The following is a 22,355-nucleotide window of genomic DNA, read 5'->3' as shown; positions in this document are numbered from 1 at the left end:
AAAAAATATGATTTTTTAAATCATAAATTATTTTGTTTTGTCAACCATTGATTTGAGAATCAGCAAAAAATCCTGCACACAGTTCTGATTTCGGCCATTTAAATATTGATCTTTACTAAATGAATGACGTGAATCACATATGTGGTGTCTGATTTTATCAAACAACTTGCATCAATGAAATCCCCAGAGGTAACATAGGGGATGCTGGATCCTATTTGTACTCGTTGTCTGTTCTTAACCAATTGGAGCTCCGCTTGTCTGGCAGGAGCAGTTAGTGCTCTTGAAGTTGTGTTGGGACGTTGCAAGTTCGAACCCCAAATGGTATGGCTGTATAACTGGTAGAGGTCTGCCTAACCCCAACTTTCTCTGTAAAAAAAACTTGAAAGTAATAATAATAAAAAAAAAACTGAGGACGTGAAAGATATTGCTACAAAAAAATTGCCAGAAATCTCATTCACAAAAAATACTTTTAAAATCTAGTTTTTTTTGACAAAAATCAGCATATATAAAATATAAAATATATAATAAATAGGAGAATGAGAACCTATCGAACCTATCCACTAAGAAATATTTATCTGGTTTTCAGCATTTTTTCGAAATTCTGACCTTCAGCATGATTGATTTACTACAAATTGATACTTAGATCATGCAGTTTGGATGTAAAAAATGGTATTTGGATTCTCAAAAATTTATGAAATTCGTAAGCCTTTGTTTGTTGAAACTTCATAAAAATCTATCCATGCATCAAAATCAAATGCTCTAAAAACTGATTCTTATAAAAACAAGCTCATAGATCACATATTTAAAGATCAGAATTCCAAAAAAACATAGAAAATCCTATAAAAAGTTTTTTAGTGGGTAGATTTGATAGGTTTTCTAGTGGGTAGGTTTTTATTCCCAATAATAAATAAACATATAGATAAGCATAAACACACAATATTTTTAATAGAAATTATTATTTTCAAAATATCCCGTTATTTTTGGTATAATGCCGATGATTGAAAATATCGTTACATGTGACAACTGCAAAGTAGATGGACACATGGCAATGGCAAATACCCACAACAAAGAAGAAAAAGTAGCTGTTAGGCTGATAATGTTTTGGAAGACTCACAGACTAATCATCCATTCATCCTGATTGTGACCCTTCTAGGGATATGAAAGTCAGTTTACCAAGCAATTAGGGACAGAAACGTCATTTTAATGGAAAGCAAAATGGAAAAACTAATCCTTTGTCTTAATCATTAATTAACGAAAATTAAACCGAATTAGAAAATTCAACTAACGTTGATTATTTAAATTTATTAAATAAAAAATAATCTCCACATTCCTTCCCAGTTCCCCCACCCCTTCTTCCCTCTTCGTATATATATTCCGATTCGGACCCTCCGTTTTTTTAAAAAAAAATTATTTAGTAATAATTTGTTTCCATTTTTTATTCCCCAAATTTCCTGTTCACTCTTACTCGATTCGAACGGATCAGGGAAAAAAAACTCTAACCCTAAAAATTTCTTCGGATCGTTGATTTTACTAATTCTTTTAGTGAGATTTTCGGTGTAGATATTTTCTTCTGATGGGAAGAGCGTGCGGATCCCGGTAAGATATTTTTTTTCCGATATATTTGGCATTTTTTTGGATTTGAGTTTTTTTCTTACGCCTGGTGAGTTCTTTGCTTGTTGTGTGATGTGATTATTGGGATATAAGATCTAAATCGAGGTTCTAGGACTAAGTTTTGGTGCGTGTTTTTGACGATTTCTTGGGGGTTTTTTGAAATTAGGGTTCTGATATTTTCGGCACTTTTTTTGTTGCGGGTTTTTCGCTTTACTTGTGGAGTTTGATGGTTTTGGCTTTGGAAGAAGTGGTGTTGATTTTGAGTTAAGATGGGCCGGTGATCGATGTTCGAGGGACTTCTTCCGGTTGTTTTGTTATATTCTTCGTAGTGGTGATTGAGAATTTTGGGTTTTCAGTGTGGACTAGGATCGCTGACTGGGGCGTGGTCTTTGGTCGAATGCGAAATGGTTGTTTGGTAGTATGCTACATTTTGTAGTGCTTGATTTAATTTTGGGTTTAGCGATTCGAATCCGAAAACGTTCAATTGTTGATGCTGAACGCCACTAGCAATTGCATTTTGATCTTTAGATGAAGTTTTGTTGGCTATGTTACTTTGTGCACGCTATAATTGTGTAAGTTTTGTAGATGAATTTGTTATGCCCAGGTTGTATGGTGTTGATTCCGTGCTTGTTTTTGGCTGCTTTGTGTACAATTTGCTTTGCTTATAAAGACGGGTCTTATCAGGCAGACATCAGACGAAGAACTGGTGTTGAGGCGTTGAGAAATTGAGTGATTAGCACCTTTTTAGTCATCTTTGATGCTGGGTATGTGTTGTTATTGATAACAATTTGCGATGGCAACGTTAGAACTGGTTATGGAATATTGTAGCATTGCAAGTTCTTTAGGAAGTGTCTGACATCACTGTTAATTATCGTGTTGGTGGGAATGTTGAACAATTGCAGAGGTATTTTGGGTTTGGGAAATAGATTTGTTGTCTGATTTATAATTTTTGGTCTTTTTCTGTGATGCTAAAGCTAACAAAACGAGGATCACATTTTGCTGGGTGGGATACGCTTGACCAACAAAATTTTAATTATGATGGAATATTGGAGATATGCTGTGAAGTGAATGTATTATCCAGTGATGCAAATTGGTGTCACTGTTTTATTTGTATGTAAGTTTATTTTTCAATCCTCTGTAAGAAATCCTGTTAGATTGGATATTGCTGTAATTATGAAGTCTTTATTGTTAGTAGGACATGGTCAGAGTAAATGAACATTCCTTTTCACGGAGAAAGCTCCTTTTGTTCAACCTTTGAAATTGTACATGAAGAAAGATATGTGCTTGCTGAGATTAAATATTTTGTTGATCCTATCCTGATTCAGTAGGACGATTAAGTTTGTTAATCTGGTCTGCAGTTGGTTACAAAATCTTTTTTCTGACCCTATTTAGTTGTAGTAGTCTTGATGAGAGTAAAGGGTGCTGGACTTCTTGAATGGAACTGATGAGCCTTTGATGAGATTCAAAAGTTGAATTCTTCTTCCATTTTAGGAATTCTTGAGAGTTTCCACCTCATTCCATAGCCCATTCACGTGTGTTAGTAGTAGAGGTAGAGGAGCTATCTTCACAAGTGACTCAAACCATGATGAACATTGAGCTAATAGAGACCAAAGGGGGTGAAAGTTGTGCGGTCAACTGTTTAGTGGAGAATGCAATGTTGTCAATACCACCACGCTGATCTGACTGAGCTGCTTTCCATGCTGGTCATTGATTAACCATTCACAATATTTGTTCCTTTTTCATACAGGATCAGGGCAGACAAGGGTATAAAATAAGTTTTCTTTTCTTTCTAGCTCATCAGGAAACTAACAGATAAAAATTTTGAAGTTTGAAAATCTGTAACTGGATTTCTATTTTATTTGTTGGCTTGCATAAATTCACAGGCAGACGGTGAGAAAAACAAGATGCATGCTTGCAGAGGAGTATTAAGTTTTTATTAATTCTTTTCAGTTCTAGTTTCTTCCAAGTCAAAAAGTTGGTGGCTGACAATCTGGACTTGGTTTTACCATTTTACTGATGTTGATTTCTAGAAGAAAATTAGTCTAGTGTTGAGTACTTTTGGATTTCTTTTTTTCTTCTTACTGTTTATTGCCTGTCCTTATCTGTTACCATTCAAAGTGTGGATATTTTGGTGATCAGATCTAATCCTGAAATCTCTCTTCATGGATTGGCCATATAGCATGCTCAACCTGTATATCTTTGAAGATTGGTATTTAGTGGTTTTATGTAGTATTTCATGATATTTGAATGGATTGGTCAATTATGCATGTGTTAGTTTGAATGGATGGTTCATGGTATTTTATGTATGTCTGATTCCATGATCTTCTCACTGAATATTTTCAGGTGGTGTTGGTTCTTGGTGCATAGTGTGAGCTGTTGATATCACTCTTTTCATCTTCTGTAAGTTTGAACAATTTTGAAATGATTTTTTTTTGGGGGGTATTGATATTACAGTAAATAAAGGTGGGAAACCAAACAGATGGGACTTGATAAAGTTGCAGCAATTTTTGCTGCAGCTCTGAGTCATGTGACAACACCACATTCTCCAACTGCATCTGGTTCAGTTTCAGCTACAGCCTCAAGTTGGTGGTTTGGCTCAGCTGGATATGGAAAGAAAACAAGCATGAGACTTGCCTCATCTCTACAAGATCTCTCAACTTACAGTAACATTAATCCTGAAGATAGTCATCGTGACTATGGAACTGATACAAGCACAGCACGTGCAAAATTTTTTCCAACAGTTCTGCAAAGGGAAACTGCAGGTTCTAGTTTTTCAAAGGAGAAAGGCCTGCCACCATCCTCATTTACACGTAAAAGATGGCTGCGATTAGCTACTGTTCTTTTTTGCATTTTGTTGCTAACTTTGTCTTTCTACATTTGTTCGAGGTATTTCAGTACTTTTTGGTCTCCCAAATCTTCTCAATATTCTGTAATTTTGGATAGCGGAAGCACGGGCACTCGGGTTTATGTGTACGAGTGGTTACCTGATAATAGTAGACGCCATGGAAGTCTTCCCTTGATAGTTAAATCTTTGCCTAAGGACTCTCAAAAAAAGCCCATTGTGAGGAATGGTCGTGCTTATCGTCGTATGGAAACAGAACCTGGTTTTGACAAACTTGTACACAATATGTCGGGCTTAAAGTCTGCCATAAAACCCCTTCTTCAGTGGGCTGAGAAGCAAATACCCAAAAGAGCACACAAGAACACTCCTTTATACCTTTGTGCTACTGCAGGTCTTCGACGGTTGCCACATGCTGATTCAAAATGGCTTCTGGATAATGCGTTGGTCATTTTAAAAAGTTCATCATTTATGTGTCAAAAGGAGTGGGTGAAGATTATCACTGGCATGGAGGAAGCTTATTATGGATGGATAGCTCTTAATTATCACATGAAGACGTTAGGCTTTGGAAAGTCAAAATCAACATTCGGATCCCTAGACTTGGGCGGTTCCTCGCTGCAAGTAACTTTTGAAACTCAGAATATTTTGCATGATAAAACTAGTTTAAACTTGAGCATTGGGGCAGCTAAGCATTATCTTAGTGCCTATTCTCTTTCTGGTTATGGCCTAAATGATGCCTTTGATAAATCAGTTGCACTTCTTGTCAAGAAGCATGTTGGAAGTATCAAGAAAATAAATGACAAGATAGAACTTGATCATCCATGTTTGCAGACTGGGTACAGAGAGCAGTATGTATGTTCTCAGTGTGCTCCAATTGATCAAGGAGGAAGTCCCCTGGTTGGGAAAAGAAGCATGAAAAAAAAAGCATCAGGAACCATTATCGAATTGCACGGTGTCCCACAATGGGAGGATTGTGTGTCACTTGCAAAATCAACTGTTAATTTGTCAGAATGGTCGCATTTATATCCTAGCATGGATTGTTCAAAGAAACCTTGTGCCCTGCGTGATGATTTAGCCCAGCCCTATGGACGGTTTTCTGCAATGTCTGGATTTTATGTTGTCTTCAAGTTTTTTAACTTGAGCTCCAAAGCTTCTCTCAGTGATGTCCTGCAGAAGGGTCATGAGTTTTGTGGGAAAACATGGGAAGTTGCTAAAAACAGTGTTGCCCCACAGCCATTCATAGAGCAGTATTGTTTCCGTGCACCTTACATAGTTTCACTTTTGAGAGATGGCCTACATATCGATGATAAGCAAGTAGTTATTGGTTCTGGTAGCATCACTTGGACACTAGGTGTTGCTTTAACAGAAGCTGGAAAAATATTGTCGAGAACAATCGAGATTCAGGGGTTTTCTATTTACCCTCAGAAGTTGAACCCAGCTCTTCTCATTGCTATTATATTTATATCACTGGTGCTCGTTGTTTCCATCATATACTTTACTGGCAAAGGAGCCTCAAGATGCTTCCGTAGATCATGTCTCCCACTTATCATGAACCAGAGTGCAAACAGCTCTCCTTTTAGATTTATGCATTGGAGTCCTATCAATTCAGGTTTTACTCTTGGGTGGTCTGGTAAGCTCCTGTATCTGGCTGTTCCATATGAAATCATTCAGGTTATGTTTACTGTTCCCATTCATAATTGTTTTATCTTGCAACTACATTTGTTTATGAGGGTTGGATTTTGCTGTTTTCTTGCTATTGAAATAATAATTTTGTTACTCATATTGTGTATACATCATGGTTCCATTTAATGATTTATCTTGTGCATCTGTGGACTTCTTTTTAATAGTTTTGAGGTTCTTTTCCATGACATACCACCTGCTAACGTGTTCTGGCCTCATTTATGATGTAGGTTTTTTTCCTGGTTGATCATATCCTATAATTACTTCTCTCTGTTACATGAGCTGGTCCAACTGGATGTGAAAAACCTCTCCCTGCATTCTTTTTCAATTATTGCTAGTTTTGGGTGAATTTTTGTTTTCCATAGACTGTTATTTTTTCCACCGTTTGGTGTAGTTGTCACCATACGATGTTGCTAATTAGACGAGGTATTGCAATACAAAGAGGTGATTTGTCCTTATTAGATGCTTGGAATTTTATGTTTCTCCCTTCTCTCAATATGGCTGTGATGTTTGTGGACCTTTTTTTTCTCTTGGAAAGCATAAGCATAAATTTTCTTTGTTGCTCAGCTGTGGCATCAGTTTTACTGTAGTATTCCTTGGAATTTTGTATAAGCACATTAGTAATGAATTTTGGTTCATTGATATGCTTTGTAATTTAGTATTTTCATTTTTAAAATGATGAGATCTGCTCTACTAGATGATTCAAAACACTTGCAGTTTTTGGAACAGTATGTGAACTAAATAGATGGTTGTACTGGTTGTTCTCTAGCAAAAGCATCAACTTGGATATAGGTTTAAGGAATACTAGTGAGTGATTGGTCTTGTATGCATGACCCATTTAGTTTGGTAAATGAATTGACCATGAAGAAAGCACCACTCCTTGATGAAATTTCATCAGAATGTATGATCTTAAAATAATATTTGGCAATATGTTGCTTAGTACTTATAAAGAGATTATTCACTGCTTTATTTCAGTGATTTTCAGAAAGACATGGAATGTATAATCTAGATCTCATCTACTGGTTATAATGGCCTGATGGAGGCTTGTGCCGCTAATTTAACTTGGAAGATGTCCCTTATTTAGGTATAAAAGTGCTTAAGGAGTTCAAAATATAATGCTATCAATTGCTCAGCTGCATCCCAGGGGAGCGGTTGATAACATTTGCAGGTTTGCAGCCTCAAGTTGATCTTCCTGTGCAGGCATCCTATCAAGTATCCCCCAGAAAAGTTGTCTCATCTTTGGAGAATATTTATAAAATTGAGTGATTCTGGTTTTACTAAGTCATTAAGTTTGTCCTATTTATATGGTTTGGTTTGCTGAACACTCAGGCTAATTGGTGTGTGGTAATGAATTAGCTTCTCCATAATTTTCTTGACATATTTACTGTGATATAGATTGATGTTGTCATGGTGTGAAGTTTGGATGAGCATGGTCATAACTTGGATGCTGTATTTAATGTTTTTAAATAATTAGTTATATTCTAATGGTAAATATTCCTTTGTGCAAAAAGAAAGTACTGCTTGTTCAAAATTGGGTTGGATGTGGTTCTTTGAATTAAAAACATTAGGTTGGAGTCACTGTAGAGCTGAAAGATCCCTTCAAGGTAGTGAGCCAATGTCATTGGTTTTTATTTGGTTTTTGGGAGGTCACTTTCAATGATTTCTAAAGAACTGCCACTGTTGATAATTTTTAAAAGAAATGCCAGTGCCGCTGTAATTGTTTTATAATTCACTGTCGTTTCATTTTTAATTGTCTGTCCAGAGGTGTTATGAATGCTAACATCAGCATACCACTGCAAACACTTCGTATGACTTTTATGAGGTTCTTTATTATAGCTACATAGCTATTCTTTTATTTCTGAGAAATGGTAGCGCTGCGGGCACTTACATTGCCCATTGAAATTCCTTGTCTTTTTTATTATAGAAACAGATATACAAATTAGAAAATATGTGAATTGTGAACAATGTGTTTAGATTGAAATTTTGGAAATAGGAAAATGAAAATCTCATGATATATTGAAAATAATGCTATTTCACAAAATATTAGGTGAAATATAGCAATTGTTTTCATGATTTTTTTCAAAATATCAGTGATATATTGATGATTTTGACATATAGATGCATACAGATGCTCATATATATTACTCTCTCTCTCTCTCTTGCATGTGTTCGCATGTAGCCATAGACACACTTGATGGAGGACTAAATGTCTTATAAATCTACAAGAGAGGTTAATATCATTACCCCATCATCTTGTTTTATGATGGCCAAATTGAGGCAAAATGTTTATGGATAGACATATTTTGCCTATAATATTTACTGAAATTAGTGGTTGAATGATATTATAAATGTCAAGCATGTGTGCACTTCTCTTGTAACTTGTACATCTACTTTTATCTGGGTTCTGTGATACTTAACTGTTTTTTATTGACTCCCTTTTATCGGTGATAAAAAAAGAAAAAAAGAAAAGAAACTGAAAATGGTTGAGAAGCTGATGAACGAGAGTGCTAGTCAATGATTTTAGCATGTGGCTAGCATACATATTGCACAAGAAAAGCTCTGAAATGTTTGTGATGTTTCAGGTGATGGAAGAGTGAAGACACCATTAAGTCCCACCATTGCTGGGTCTGAGCAACGACCATTTGGAGTTCCACATGGTTTAAACAGTGGCAACATCAGCCTCATCGAATCTCTACCACATGTACCAAGAAGTGGAGTTTCTCACAGCTTTTCCACAAGTAATTTGGGGCAGATACAGCTGGAAAATAGCGGTGGGTCCTGGGCTCCCCATCGAAGTCAAATGCAACTTCAAAGCAGGCGATCACAGTCAAGGGAAGACCTTAGTTCCTCACTTGCTGAGGCTCACATGGTGAAGGTGTAGTAGGTGTTTGTAAATCACTCCCACTCCGGTACACTTTGCCCAGCCTCAAATTTTTATCAAATATAGTAGATAAAATTCGGCAACATTATTGTTCTTTGTTGCTAGAGTTGTGGCATCTCCGAATCACATTCTTTGTGTACATGATATTCCTGCAGCAAATTCTAAGAAAATCATTTTTTACAGAACTTTTATTTAGAGTTGCATCATTAAGCTTCATCCCGACACGGATCTATTAGACCAAAGATAGTGAGAACCTATCTTTACAATAAATTGCTTAATTGGTGGGATATTGAGTTGGAATTATAAGGATGGGCATTTGCAGATGAATGGTACTTTCCATGTGATAACCAACGGCTGTTGGAATGAGAAGAGACAGGGTACTCTATCATCTTAGGTAATCCTGAAGCGTACGCTGTTCATTAAGAAGAAAATCAATATCCCCTTAAATTTTAGTATGTATTGCTCTTCTAATCTGTAAAAATGATTACGAAATTAATAAAGCCAGTGGCCATGCAAACCAGTTGATTAGACAATGACAAACGTACAATGAAAGTATTTCAAAGGACCTTTTCTTACTGCATCATGCTGCTGGAACAAGGTTCTTTTAGTAAGAAAATGTGCACTAGGATAAATATACTCTAGGATTCTCTTTCATTTTCTGTTTTTAGTGGAGCACCCTATCAAAATTGCCAGCAAAGGCAAGTTGGATATTCCATTCCTGTCCTTTGGCTTGAGGGCATGCTTGAATTTCAACAAACAGAAGTTTTACATTTCTGTAGGCACATTTGAAATTCATTAGTCCTTACATGTACTTTAGAACAAGTATAGGTTACTGGACACCGGTTGGATTAGACAATGACATGAAACCTGGAACAGAAGTATTTGGAGTTTCTTGTGTTACTACATTTGGCTTCCACAAAGTTTAGTCCGAAAATATATGCAGAGTATTTGTTGTTTAGTTTCCTGTTCTTCAAGAGCAACCTATCATACTATCAGGCACTTAAAGTGTGTTGGACATTCCATCCTGACCCTGAGACTGCCTCTAGCTGTTCAAGCTTTTCTTAAGAATGTTCAACAGAAGTTCACTTGTGTCCCACTTTTGGAATGGTATATGAAAGGCTTGTATTTATTGAAAGTGGACTTATTGGCTTAAAAATAATGTCAATATGAAACCAGAGCTACCTTTTTTTATGGTGGCATTTTGATGATTGGCATGGATATTTTAATAAAAGAGGTAATCAATGCTATGACATCCCCAAGAGTGATATTTTGTATATGCACCAGTACTGTGAAAACATCATGTGGCAGAGGTACTCAATGCTATGACATCCCCAAGAGTGATCTTTTATATATGCCCGGTACTGTGAAAACATCATCATCAAGTGATTGCTAGTACCCGGCATAAGACATACTTTCTGCATACCTATGGCCTCTAACATGTACAAAACCCTTAATCAAGATGAGCAAAGCCATCCACATTGTGACAGTCATCCATTCACTTTGCATCGTTCAGTTGTTTTGGCCCCTAGCTCTTCTTGTGGATGTGGTGCGTTTTGATGAAGCACAACTAAAAACTCGATTGCCTTTTGGATTTCCTTTTTGATCAATGATAACTGCTGCATTATCATTAATGAAGATTTTTCAACCAATTTGCTTCCTAAACAAATGCACCTTAAATGGATCTCACAGGGAGGGGGGGAGGGGGGAGAGAGAGAGAGAGAGATTATCAAATACTTAAAGATCACGATGAAATACCAATAAAATCGGGATAATATTGAGTTATGTTGAATATCTCGCAAGGTTCTTGGTCTTGTTTCTTTTTCTCTCATGCTTTCCTATTTAGTGGTTTTTTCTTTCAGCACATTTAAATTTCCAGTAAGAAAAATATATCAAAAGCTAGATTCAAACTTCAAAGTCCTATCGTACTCTTATATTTAAGTTTTCTTTTAACCTAACCCTACAGATATAGACTAATGGTTTCTTTAGTAGAAAATGAATTTCAGATCATGATTGTGATGTGTGTACAGGTTTTCAAGAGCTTCACGAGTCAATGGCCCAATACCAAAACTTTATGATTCAGAAAATCATGCTTTATGTCAGAAAAACACAATCCAAGGTGTGATCCCTAGCACATAGACCATTGTTCAAAAGCCTAGAACAGGCTGTTTGCGTCTAGTATCCATAAATCAGGTGATGTTTCGATAATTTCCTTGAAACGCGTAAGCATAACATAATATTGGCCAGCTTGATTTAGACATGTAGGCAACAAGCAATCACTATCAAAATAAGCTTGTAATCAGTGACTCGATGAGCAAAACACCCAATTTGGCCCAGATTAACTTTGAATTTCAAATCCCTAGAGGCATTTGTTACCTTCACTCGAGGGAAACCACTTTGAGAGATATATTTAGGAGGGAAAGTGCTTCCCTGCGGAGGTGCAAAACCATTTTGATAAGAAAGTTGCCTTGTTGCATTTATTATGTAAGGTCGACCACATGGTTTCCATGGAGATGGTCGTTTCACCCCTCAAGAAAGATATCTCCTTTCCTATGAAAGAGAAGAGCCTGAAACAAAATGCCCCCTAAATAAAATAGTAATTAGGTCTTCTGTTTGTACCTTGGAGAAGAATCTTACGTCCAGGAATCTAGATAGCTTGGGCAGTAATGGTTAAAGTAAGCCCACGAAAGATAAACCTCTACAAGATCGGTTTCGAGTAATGTCTTGAATAATGCTGTAACTATACTGATTTCCAAGCGGTGGGGATCTCCCTAACCCCACCTTATCTATTAAAAAAAAAAAAGGAAACCCTACTCTACAGCATCGGGCTTAGGTGAAGGCAATTCAGAAATAAGAAGAATAGTTACCATCAGGGAAGGAAAAGAGAGACCCCCTTAACTTTTAACATACAGAAATCCCTTCTCAGTAACAAAAGTATTGGAGAACAAAAGCCCGATTAGATAACATTTTGACGGTTTAATCTTCACAATTCAACCAACAGAAAGCATCTTTTTCAACTATTCCCCCTTCACCACACCCTTTCCCTCGAGCAAGAAAATACACAGCAGATAAGTAAATCTTAAGATATTATTCAATGCACCATCTGCTACACGAGTCTCTCATGCTCCACTGGCATATAGGCGGGTCCACTCCTTTGCTGCATGCAAGAAAAACCAATTCTTATAAGCATATCATGTCTTTATATGCAAGCATGTGTCGGTGCACACACGATGTGTGTTCCTATGGTTGCATGTGTGCACCATGGACAAAACATATAACCAGGAGCTGATTATGGAAGGTGACATGCTAGGTTTGGTGTGACCCAACATTACCCCGACTACCTGATCAGTTGGATCACAAACGGGTTCTGAAATCTAAACCCCTGGGCCTTGATGCAATTAGAGTATATATCAATTCGACAAGCATTCAGGTCCAATCAGGTCAGATTCCACTTTAAAAGGTTATGTAACATAAATAAACCATGCCAACTTTATCCTGTAAAGCAAAATGAAATGGACATCACAGAGCGACTACACTCTACTAGCCAACTTCAAAGACACATAAAACAAAGCCAGAAAAGAAGGGCACATATTAACGAACGCATCCAACAGTTACCTGTTTCCACGGCTTCTGCTTCATTTGTTTTCCAGTGCTTGGCAATGTTGTCAGACAGTGGATCATCAGGGTTAGGAGCGCTCAACAATGCCTGAATACTGAGAGAAACAAAAAGACTGATAAATAAAGTGATGATTGTTGTATTCTTGCATTTTGATATGATAATGCCTATGTTGAAACTTGGAAGGTATCAGCAGGAAGGAATAACCTCAACAACACGGTTCGTATCTGCAAGGCTGGGCTCCATTTGTCTTTCAGGATATCTAAACATATCCGCCCAAGCTGCAAACAACAAACCTTTTCTTTTCACAGGAACAGGAGATTTAACTTACAAACACCTGTATTACTGAAAAATGAAAAGAAACTGCTTGCCTTGTCAATATTTGGGTGGTATATCTTGGTGAGAAATCGAACCTGTGTAAGCAGAACTCTTAAAGAGTGCAAAGAAACACAATGATTGCAGCAAAATAGTATTTCTAGCCTTCAAATCTAAATATTCCATCTCTCACACACTACTATTTCTAGCATTCAAAGGCAAAACGTTAAAGCAACAAAAGAAAAACAGGCAATTAAGAAAAAACATCCAGCAATAGAAATAAATAAATCAGACAGCTAGAGTTTATCTATTAAAACCCCTGTGCAATTTTCATACCTTAGGGGCTGCCATAGGATACTCTTCTGGTAAGAACAATTCCAACTTGAAAACACCACCTAGGCAATAAAAAATGTACAAAAGTAAAAATTGGTAAGCATCATTTTACATGAAAAACTTATAAATATGATACAGGGATTCGGCTAGCAGGGTGCGGTCAACGCACCCAGGGTCATTTTGGTCCAATTTCCGGACTTAAAAAAAAATTGCCAGGAATTTTTTTTGCCCTATATGTCACAGGGATTCTACAACTAGGTGTCGCACCCGCACCCGATGCGATCAACCTGACCCTGGGTGCAGTCAACGCACCCAGGGTCATTTATGTCCAACTTTTGGACTATATATATATATATATATATATATATATATATATATATATATATATATATATAATTTTTTATATTTTTGCTGCACCCCTGCACCCATGTGACATAAACCCTACGGCAATCAAGCAACTGATGCACTTAACCTATGTCACATGGGTGCGGGTGTGGAGGTAAGGTAATATATATATATATATATATATATATATATATATATATATATATATATATATATATATATAGAGAGAGAGAGAGAGAGAGAGAGAAGGGGGGTCCAGGGGTTCCCCCCGGCGCGGGTCCATATATATATAATATCATACACATGTATTAGAAAAATAAAATAATAAATAAAATATATTTGGATCCACAGTTGGACCCATATGGATCCAACCTGCAGACCCAAACAGCCGTTGAGTCGCGGATCCAAACCACGGATGGATCACGGGTCACAGACCCGATCGATCCACGCCTTGTACACCCCGTGCGTTAAGTAATAGAAAAAAAAAAACCATACTCGATAGAACTGCGTTAGGGCTCATTTCTGAACCCTAACGCAGCAAGCGAAAAAGGCTGGTGGCGGGGGATTGAGCAGCCGCCGGGGTAACTGATTCCCTTCCTTTCTGGGGGCCACCCTCTCTCTCTCTCTCTCTCTCTCTCTCGACGGTGGAGCAATCGACACTGGTGACCTCCCCAACCGCGGCAGTCTCTCCTCCTCTTCGCCGGAACGGGTACGATCTCTGTAAATTTTTTTGTTGGGTATTGAATGTGTTCGGTCATGTTGAGGTGGGTTACGGGAGAAGCCCTAACCCGAACGGCACAGAGTTTCTTTTCGGGTTCTCAGCTGCCGGAAAACCCAAACTTGTGAGCTGGGGGTTTCGGCAGCTACGAAATCCGAGCTTGGGGGTTTCTGTCAACCCTAATCCGAAAACCCCAAATCTATGATTTGGGGGTTTCGGATGTCTATTGTAAAGGTATGATAGAAAGGGGGGGGGGGGGTGTAGTTCTTTAAGTTGACAAGGTCTCGATGGATTTGACATATGGTCGAACCTGTTTTATGGGTATAAGCAGGGTCCGTATGTGGAAAAGAGACTTTTATGCACTTTAGAGAATTCATGATTTGATCTCGTCCTCAATTTTCTTGAAATTCACAGGTTATACCTGTGTATGTCTCTTTGGATTTCAAGATTCAGTTTTGTTCTACTTTATTTTAAGTCTGCAGCCCATTTCATAGGGCAAAAATTAAAAAAAAAAATCCAAAATGGACCAAAATGACCCTGGTGCGTTGACCGCACCCAGGGTCGTGTTGACCGCACCGGGTGCGGCACCCGCGTCGCATCGCGTCAATGTGGGTGCGGCACCTGTCTGGCCGAATCCCTGTGACATAGCACTTAACCTATATAGATTACTGCTTGTACAGAGCTTTTACAAACAAACTAGATGGACCAGAGAGTGAATGTAAAGAATAGCAAAAATATATTGATTGGAAAGTGTAAATCCCCAGGTTCACCAAAGGCAATGGACCACACTTTCTTTTTCCAACATGAAACATTCCATGCACTGAAATAAGGCCAAAAGAAAGCTTAAAGAGAACAAATAAGAATGGTATAGGTGTAAAAAGACACTGAAGTTGCACTCATGCATGCAAGTGTGTGTATGTGTGTGCATGTGTATGTAATTTTCATTTAGAGACCTATATTTGCATAATACTCCAGATACAAACCCATCTTTCAGACAGTTCTTGAAAACAACCCAACTTTTCAAATAAATTGTCAAATAAGGACCTAACAGCACATCTATTCCTTTAGCTGAGGTTAACCATGGATTAGACAAACAAAACTTACCAAAACACCATTTAAATTCATAACAATGAACAGATACCCTCACTCCCCAAACCTTGAACTATTCCTGATTGAGTTAGCCTGAGGAGCTACTATAGGACAGGCTCTAATTCTATATTACAGGAAAATGAAAAGGAAAAAGGTGAATGGACACAAACCATTGTGTCTATATTCCATTTGCGACAGAGACCTTGCATTGAATCACACCTATCAATCTTAACACTAAGCACTGCAATAATGCATCCGTGCAAGAACTGCTCAAATAGTTCCTCTTTTGAGACCAAATAACCTTAGGTTCAAACAGAAGCTCCATTTTGAAACCCCCAAATCATCTTTCGGCAAAGATAAGATATCAGTGCACGCCATCATTTAGTGTGGGCAAGTCATGCAGTCATTCTGTTTACCTCCATGAAGAGGCCTACAGTCAATTCCAAGGAGAAAAGAGTGGCCCCTTCTTCATCCTATGTTCCAACTTGATTGTGAACAAACCCCTCAAAATTCTACTCTAAAGACTAACAGATTGCAAGCGTTCCTCAACCCCTGAATGTCAACCGCTCAGAGGAGGTGCACTCATGGGTGGCAAGGGTAGGAATTGTGACTCTCCCCTATCATTTTGAAAAAAAAAAACAGAGTAAACAATGAAAGGAAGATGAGGAAAATTATTTTGACCACTGCATCCTTCCTCCATTCATTCTTTCAGTTGGCAAGGAATCAAAATTGCATGACTTGAAATTGTAGTATAGAACAGGAAGGTCATTACTTCATGTCTCACAATGAGTAGGCATTGAACAAGAGGCAGATGTTGATTTGTATACTGTTGAGAAACAAATGAACCATCTCAAGTGCAACAGAAAAAATACCGATAACAGTTTAAAAAGTAAGGCTTCATCAAGTCATTGTACATCGGAGAAAAGATAGCAACCAACGGCAGTAACATGCTATGTCATCTCTTTTCTTAGAGGAAGAAGTTTCATGGGATACTATAGTACTCATATCTGGAAGCAGGAATCAAATAAAATCATTTCCACTGACAGACATCTACAGAACCAGCTACATAAATTAATGGACAAAGTGTAACCGCTTAAGAGAAATAATTTGCTGGAAATATGTTAGCACAAGAATACAAATTCCCAGAATACCTTCATAAGGAGATTGGGTTGGACCAAGGATCATCACATTAAAATATCTCATATTGTCTTCAGAAGGGGAAGCACTAATGCCTGGTGCTGTATTTAAACAATGAAAACCAGACTAATTAAATTATATACACGATTTGGGCAAAATATATAAATTACCATGCAGATTCAACATATAAAAACAAAGAATTTCTTCAACAAAAATCTCAGGCTCAAACAGCATATTAAACACAAATTCTCTTTTTCTCCATTTATAAAATGAAAAATCTCATGAAAAAGGTACAAGAATGAACTCAGAACCTAGTTATCATCAATAACACCAGCATCAACAATTACAGCACGGGAAAGTTGCAAAAACAAAGAAAACCATTCAATACCAACACACAGGTCGATTTGATAAAGCAACTATTTTGTAACAGTCCCAGTTATTTTGTTAGAGTTCGAACACAAAGGACCAAATAGTTAACCAGCTATGTCACATGGGTGCGGTCAACGCACCCAGGGTCAGGTTGACCACACCGGGTGCTGCACCCTCATGCGCACCCGCGTCGCGTCGGCGCGGGTGTGGCACCCAGTTGGCCGAGTCCCTGTGACATAGTTAACCAGTGACCGAAACCTAAATTCCAGGACCTAGACTACCCCATCATACTAGAGCTTCTATTATACAAGCAATCCTAAGCTAACATACCACAGCTTTTGGGCACCTGGAGATCCACATCCCCTGACCACAACACATGTAGATGCATATGTAGTTGAAGCAAAGTCATTGCTGTAGCTCTCATAACTCTAGAGGACGCATAAATCGTAAAGAACTTAAGTTATGCAGCATGTGATAAAAAATATCGATGCACATAGCCATGACCATGTTTTGACCACCAAGTATAATCATTAGTAAAGTTTGAACCAATTGTAGCATGAAACAAACAAAGCCTTAGCTTGAAAATATTTTTACCTGTACAAAATAAAATAAAGTCTATACACAATATCCATTTAAGCATTAATACCAGAAAAGGTTAAAATCACATGATCAAGATTGAATTTCCAACAAAATGCTAGCAACTGCAATCTTAGTAGCTAAGATAACACCCAGGCGACCTAGACGCAGGCCTAGTGCCTAACAGTATCTAGGTGCGGGCACCTACAATAGTATTGTGATCTATGTTTTATAATTTTAAAACATGATAATCATGTTTTAGTACTTTTTTTAATAATATTAAAATTTATCATATCTATTTTCTTCTTTTTATGAAATCTTTATATAGTTTTTAGTTATTGTATTAAATGCTTAGGTGCTCACCTAGGCACTGCCCAGCACCTAAGGGTCAAACATCTAGTGCATTTGACTGCTCAGAGCACAATCTATAACCTAAATTTCACACCAAAAAAAAAAAACTCACAACGCATAAGCAAGCCACTCCTTTCAAGTAGAACTCCAAATCATTTCATGTCTCTACTTACTGTAACCACCAAGTTTCAATGAGCTCCCCTTTCTCCTAGTACCATCAATCGCATCACTACACTCTTCTATACCAGTTGCTGTATACCTTTGTGTGGCAAGCCAAAACTATTAAAAGTCTGCTTTCCAAGCTAAGACTTGAGGGATAACCTCCTACTGGACTTGAATCGAAAACCCCTTAAATAAGATACTTTGTTACCAATCAAATTACCACATTCGACCGTAACCTACAGATCTCCAACAAATGCACCCCATCATCTTGTAGCGAATGTGAACTGTTGGTCAGATTTGTAAATTGTGTATCATAAGCCTTGATGCAATAAGCCATAAGGCTCATGAATAAATAATAATGTGTTCATAAAATATCAAATTTGAGGACACCACACATTATCATCTGATAGTATTTTGGAGCTTATTTTATATTCTTTGTTAACAGAACCCACAGACCTACAAAATAAAATGTGCCTTAGAAAAGGAACAGAGATGTTATACAAGAATAAAATTTAAACCAGAAAAAAAAAATGACAAGGGAAAGCCACTGTAAGACTCAATATCCAATGACACATAAGCCTTAGCGCACACTCTTGCATCACAGAGATGACACAAGCCAAGACGAAATGCATCTTTGACATCTATAAGGAATAAGAAAGAACATCCTTAACCATCAAAATATTTCATTGTAGGAACCTACCAAACCAATAAAATAAATTTTTAAACAGTAGCTGCAATACATGTACATTATGTCCAAATTAGTAACATCAACATCATCATATCTTATAAGATGCTAGTAAAAATAACAATAACAACGTATATTTTCCAATATAGAACTTTATATCATTATCACCATAATTAAAACAAATGCCATAATCCTGAAAATGATGTTGGGAAAGGAGGGCGGTTTGTGTTTCGAGTGTAGATGTTCAGTGCATGTATGCATACAAAACCATCTTGTCAACATGTAAGTTCACATCAACAGCCTAAAAGGCTAAAACTGACATGAAAACAGCAATCATAAACCTGGGAGATGCTTGTAATCTCCTGATATTCCTCCTTTCCCTTTTTCTTCCATGATTTCACCACCAATGAGGCAGAAGGCCACAAGCGCGTTGGTGGCAATGCCATTCATGCCTGTTTTCAAGCTATACAGTTCTCTGACAGAACAAAGGAGAAATCTTCACTTTTATTTGTCAACATTGAGTAATGGGAACAACTGCAACACTGCATACACGTCCGGGCCAAGGCAAGCGTCCGCAGCATTGCACATGTTGGAGAGGGCCACAAACACCAGTTTTCAGACCACTTGGCACTGAAATCTGGAAGTCCTTACCAATTTAATAGCCTAACCATCCGAACCAGCACCAAAAAGCATAGTTGCAAGTGTTTTTCGCTTAATATGAAACTCCAGATGTGTTTATCATTCTTGATTTACTTTACAAAAAATATGACTTTTTTATCATAAAGTTCAAGTGCAGTATGATCAGATATCAAAAAACACATCTAAACAGGCAAGTACCTAAACTGATAACTTTTTCTACTACATAAACTAAACGTAGTCAGTAGTCACAATATCAGTCTCAGCCATATCTCGGCAAGGCAATTTCTCCTGATAACATAGGTTTAATTGATAAATCTCAGGAAAAACTCAGGGCTTAAAAAGTTAAAAAAATAAAAATAGCAGAAATAAGTAAGAAAATAACATGTTTAGATAATAAAATACACATGTAATCAAAGAAATAAGTGAAAAATATAAAAAGAAAGAAGAAAAACATACTTAAGATACAGAAAACAAGTAAAAAGGTAAGAAGTAATTGATAATAATAATGTGATGTTACCGTGATATTATGGCGATAATATCATGATATATATAAATTTCTGCCATTTTCAAAATATCACGATATTTTGCCTTTAATATAGTTTTATGAATTTATAGTGATATCATAGCTGTATTTTCAAAATATCACCTATATCTGTGACTAAGAAACTAACTAACTAACTAACTATATATATATATATATATATAGGCCCACAAAAACATGAGAACTACAATGTGAACCAAGATTTTCATGGTTTTTTTTGTCTTTTTTCTTAAATCAGAATGTACAGATGCGATCTTAGGTATTGGTTTTAAAGGGACCAGCTCTTCAATCATCTGATTGAGATGCATAAGTAGGATTTTTCAGGGCTTGAAAATTGACGGCTCAGAATTTTCGTAAATATTCAGGCATTCAAACTTCATGTTTTTTGTTGAAAAAACATGATCCAACAGTCCGATTCCTAGCAAAAGGACTATGCTGACAGCATCCGCATACATATATATATATATATATACACACACACACACACACATCATCATCATCATCAACAATAACAACAACAACAACAACAACAGCAGCAGCAGCAAGCCTTAACACAACCACAATAAGAGAGAGAGAGAGAGAGACCTTAAATCATAGCACAATCCGGAGATAAACTTATAATCAAGCAATAATTCAAAGTCTAAGAGACAGTAACCACATAAATTCATCAAGACAGTCTACTTAAGGAGGCCAAAAAGGGAAACAAGAAAAACGCAAACCTTAGTTTCCCGAACAAACAATAAAACCCTAACGCCAGAATGGAACAAAAAAAAAAGAAGAAAATCGCGTCACAGTCTGATCGGATTTAAAAATCCGACATTCAAGACAAGAAAAGTCAAAAAACCGCGATCAATCCCACCAACCCACACCGATATTTTCCAATCGAAGCACGGAAAGTACCTGGTTCGCTGAGCAGACGCTGAGTTTCCTGCAGAGGAAAAACAAAACACAACCGATCAGAAGAACGCCAACCCCAAAATCAAACCCTAGAAACCCACAGAATCGAAGGATCGGGGCGGAATCGAACGAGAAAAGATCGAAATTCTCTAGTGTAATTTCCATCAAAAGGAAGAAGATGAAGAGTAGGAAGGAAGAAAAGAGGGTTCGATCGTTACCTTGATGATCCTTCGAGGTAGATTGCTGTTGGCCATCTCTGGAGAATTAGAGAGAGAGAGAGAGAGAGAGAGAGTTCACGAGATGCAAAGAAGGGGAGAGTCATTCTTATAAAGTTAAAAGCAGGAGGTGGTCCAATTACGCAAGGGCAGTGATCTTTCTACTTTATTACTAAAATATCTCTGTTTTATGCTTTTGGCATGGGGTTCAAATATTGCTTCTCAGATCTCTTTTTTTTTTTTTTTACTGTGCGACGAGAGAATGGCCTTGATGGCGCGTCCCGCACGTCGCGCGGGACAAAAAGGCCAAAAGACTACAGTTTGTAGTAAACATTGGAGGCTGCGAACGTGCAGAATACGGTCCCTAGCGGTTCATAAAAACATGTTAAAATTGTTCTACCCCTCTCCCTGTTACAAAAATTACAGGAACGGGAGAAATATATTTAAAAAAAAAAAATTTGTTTTTCGACGAGCAAGACCGACCTCTCTCTCTTCCTTGTGCAGTGGGCAGAGGGGCGGAAGCCATGATGGCTGTGGCGGTGGCGATGGCTCGAAGTAGCTGCTGAGTTTCCGCCCGCAGCGAGATACAGATCTCCACAACGGCTTTCAGTGCCCTTTTGATGCGCCTCCCAGCCATCCATCCATCTCTCTCACGACTTTCTGGTCAATCCCTCTTCGAGCGGGCTCATCGGTCAGTTGTAGCAGACTCAGATCGATTTTTTTCTCCCGTTTTCTCTCTGTGAGAGTTCACGCTTCGCTTCCTCTGTTTGGGTTATTAGTTGAATCGATCATAAAGAGGTCACATTGTTTTCTCCCTATTTTTTTATTCTTCATTTTCTTCCGATTATCATTCTCCCACTTTTCTTCTTCAAAATCCTATTTCAGACTCTCTATTTTGATGTAGTTAATTGTTTTGAGGTTTATTCTGTAGGAATCTATTGATTGCGCCTAGATGGTTTGCTTTTTCTTTTTTCTTTCCCAGTTTTGGATGGTACCAGTCGGTTTTTTTTGGATGGTGCAGTAAGGGCTTTTGATCGTGTTTGCATTTTTTTTTTTATTAATCTTGTTAGATTAAGGTTTTTTTTTTTTGGTATTTGAGATTGGTTGCCATTTGTTCTGATTCTTGCTCCTTTTGTTGCTTGTTGCGTTTCGATAGGTTTGACCGAGTAGTATTTGGATCTTTTTGGGATGATAATTGCGTTTACTATCTTCATTTTGTTTAAGTTTTTCGTGAATGTGTTTGTGGTGTGATGTCCTGAAATTTAAGTTTTTTGTGGTTGGTTTTGCAATTGAGAAGTGTAATTTGGTTATTCAGTAGGAAGTAGGATGTAAGTGCCTACCAAGTGCTTGATTATATTA

The 22,355-nt window shown here is 37.4% G+C and overlaps 2 protein-coding genes across 7 annotated transcripts; one reads left to right on the top strand and one right to left on the bottom strand.

The window, feature by feature from the left end:
• The first annotated feature begins 1,426 nt into the window (after nucleotides 1-1,426).
• Nucleotides 1,427-9,204, top strand: LOC149836604 (putative apyrase 7). Of its 6 annotated transcripts, none has more exons than XM_090005476.1 (4): nucleotides 1,427-1,596; nucleotides 3,955-4,011; nucleotides 4,176-6,080; nucleotides 8,713-9,204. In XM_090005476.1, exons 3-4 carry the CDS (start codon nucleotides 4,235-4,237, stop codon nucleotides 9,009-9,011), a joined length of 2,145 nt encoding a protein of 714 aa, XP_089861602.1. In that variant the 5' UTR covers nucleotides 1,427-1,596; nucleotides 3,955-4,011; nucleotides 4,176-4,234; the 3' UTR covers nucleotides 9,012-9,204. The 6 variants fall into 6 exon arrangements, with proteins under 6 accessions (XP_089861602.1, XP_089861600.1, XP_089861601.1 ...); XM_090005474.1 differs by having other exon boundaries at nucleotides 4,128-6,080; XM_090005475.1 differs by having other exon boundaries at nucleotides 4,113-6,080.
• Nucleotides 9,205-11,871: 2,667 nt separating this feature from the next.
• On the bottom strand, nucleotides 11,872-21,085 carry LOC149836603 (ubiquitin-conjugating enzyme E2 36). The gene is made up of 8 exons (XM_090007050.1): nucleotides 21,000-21,085; nucleotides 20,785-20,812; nucleotides 16,576-16,662; nucleotides 13,276-13,334; nucleotides 12,996-13,037; nucleotides 12,832-12,905; nucleotides 12,624-12,721; nucleotides 11,872-12,165 (listed from the first exon to the last, which is right to left on the bottom strand). The coding sequence occupies exons 1-8, from the start codon at nucleotides 21,033-21,035 to the stop codon at nucleotides 12,128-12,130; spliced, it is 462 nt and encodes a 153-aa protein (XP_089863176.1). The 5' UTR covers nucleotides 21,036-21,085; the 3' UTR covers nucleotides 11,872-12,127.
• Between the last annotated feature and the right edge of the window lie 1,270 nt (nucleotides 21,086-22,355).

This window comes from Nuphar pumila, chromosome 5, assembly GCF_984573655.1.
Source record: "Nuphar pumila chromosome 5, dmNupPumi1.hap1.1, whole genome shotgun sequence".
In the NCBI taxonomy this organism is placed as follows: Eukaryota; Viridiplantae; Streptophyta; class Magnoliopsida; order Nymphaeales; family Nymphaeaceae; genus Nuphar; species Nuphar pumila.
This window is presented reverse-complemented; position numbering and strand designations above follow the sequence as displayed.

Bases quoted from the DNA above. Each gene is read 5' to 3' on its own strand.
- LOC149836604 (XM_090005472.1), top strand. From the start codon at position 4,091: ATGGGACTTGATAAAGTTGCAGCAATTTTTGCTGCAGCTCTGAGTCAT. The intron at 6,081-8,712 runs GTAAGCTCCTGT...GTGATGTTTCAG, and splicing joins TTTTACTCTTGGGTGGTCTG to GTGATGGAAGAGTGAAGACA.
- LOC149836603 (XM_090007050.1), bottom strand. From the start codon at position 21,035: ATGGCCAACAGCAATCTACCTCGAAGGATCATCAAG. The intron at 13,335-16,575 runs GTATTCTGGGAA...TTTATTGCCTAG, and splicing joins AACCCAATCTCCTTATGAAG to GTGGTGTTTTCAAGTTGGAA. The intron at 12,906-12,995 runs GCAAGCAGTTTC...TGTTGTTTGCAG, and splicing joins ACCACCCAAATATTGACAAG to CTTGGGCGGATATGTTTAGA.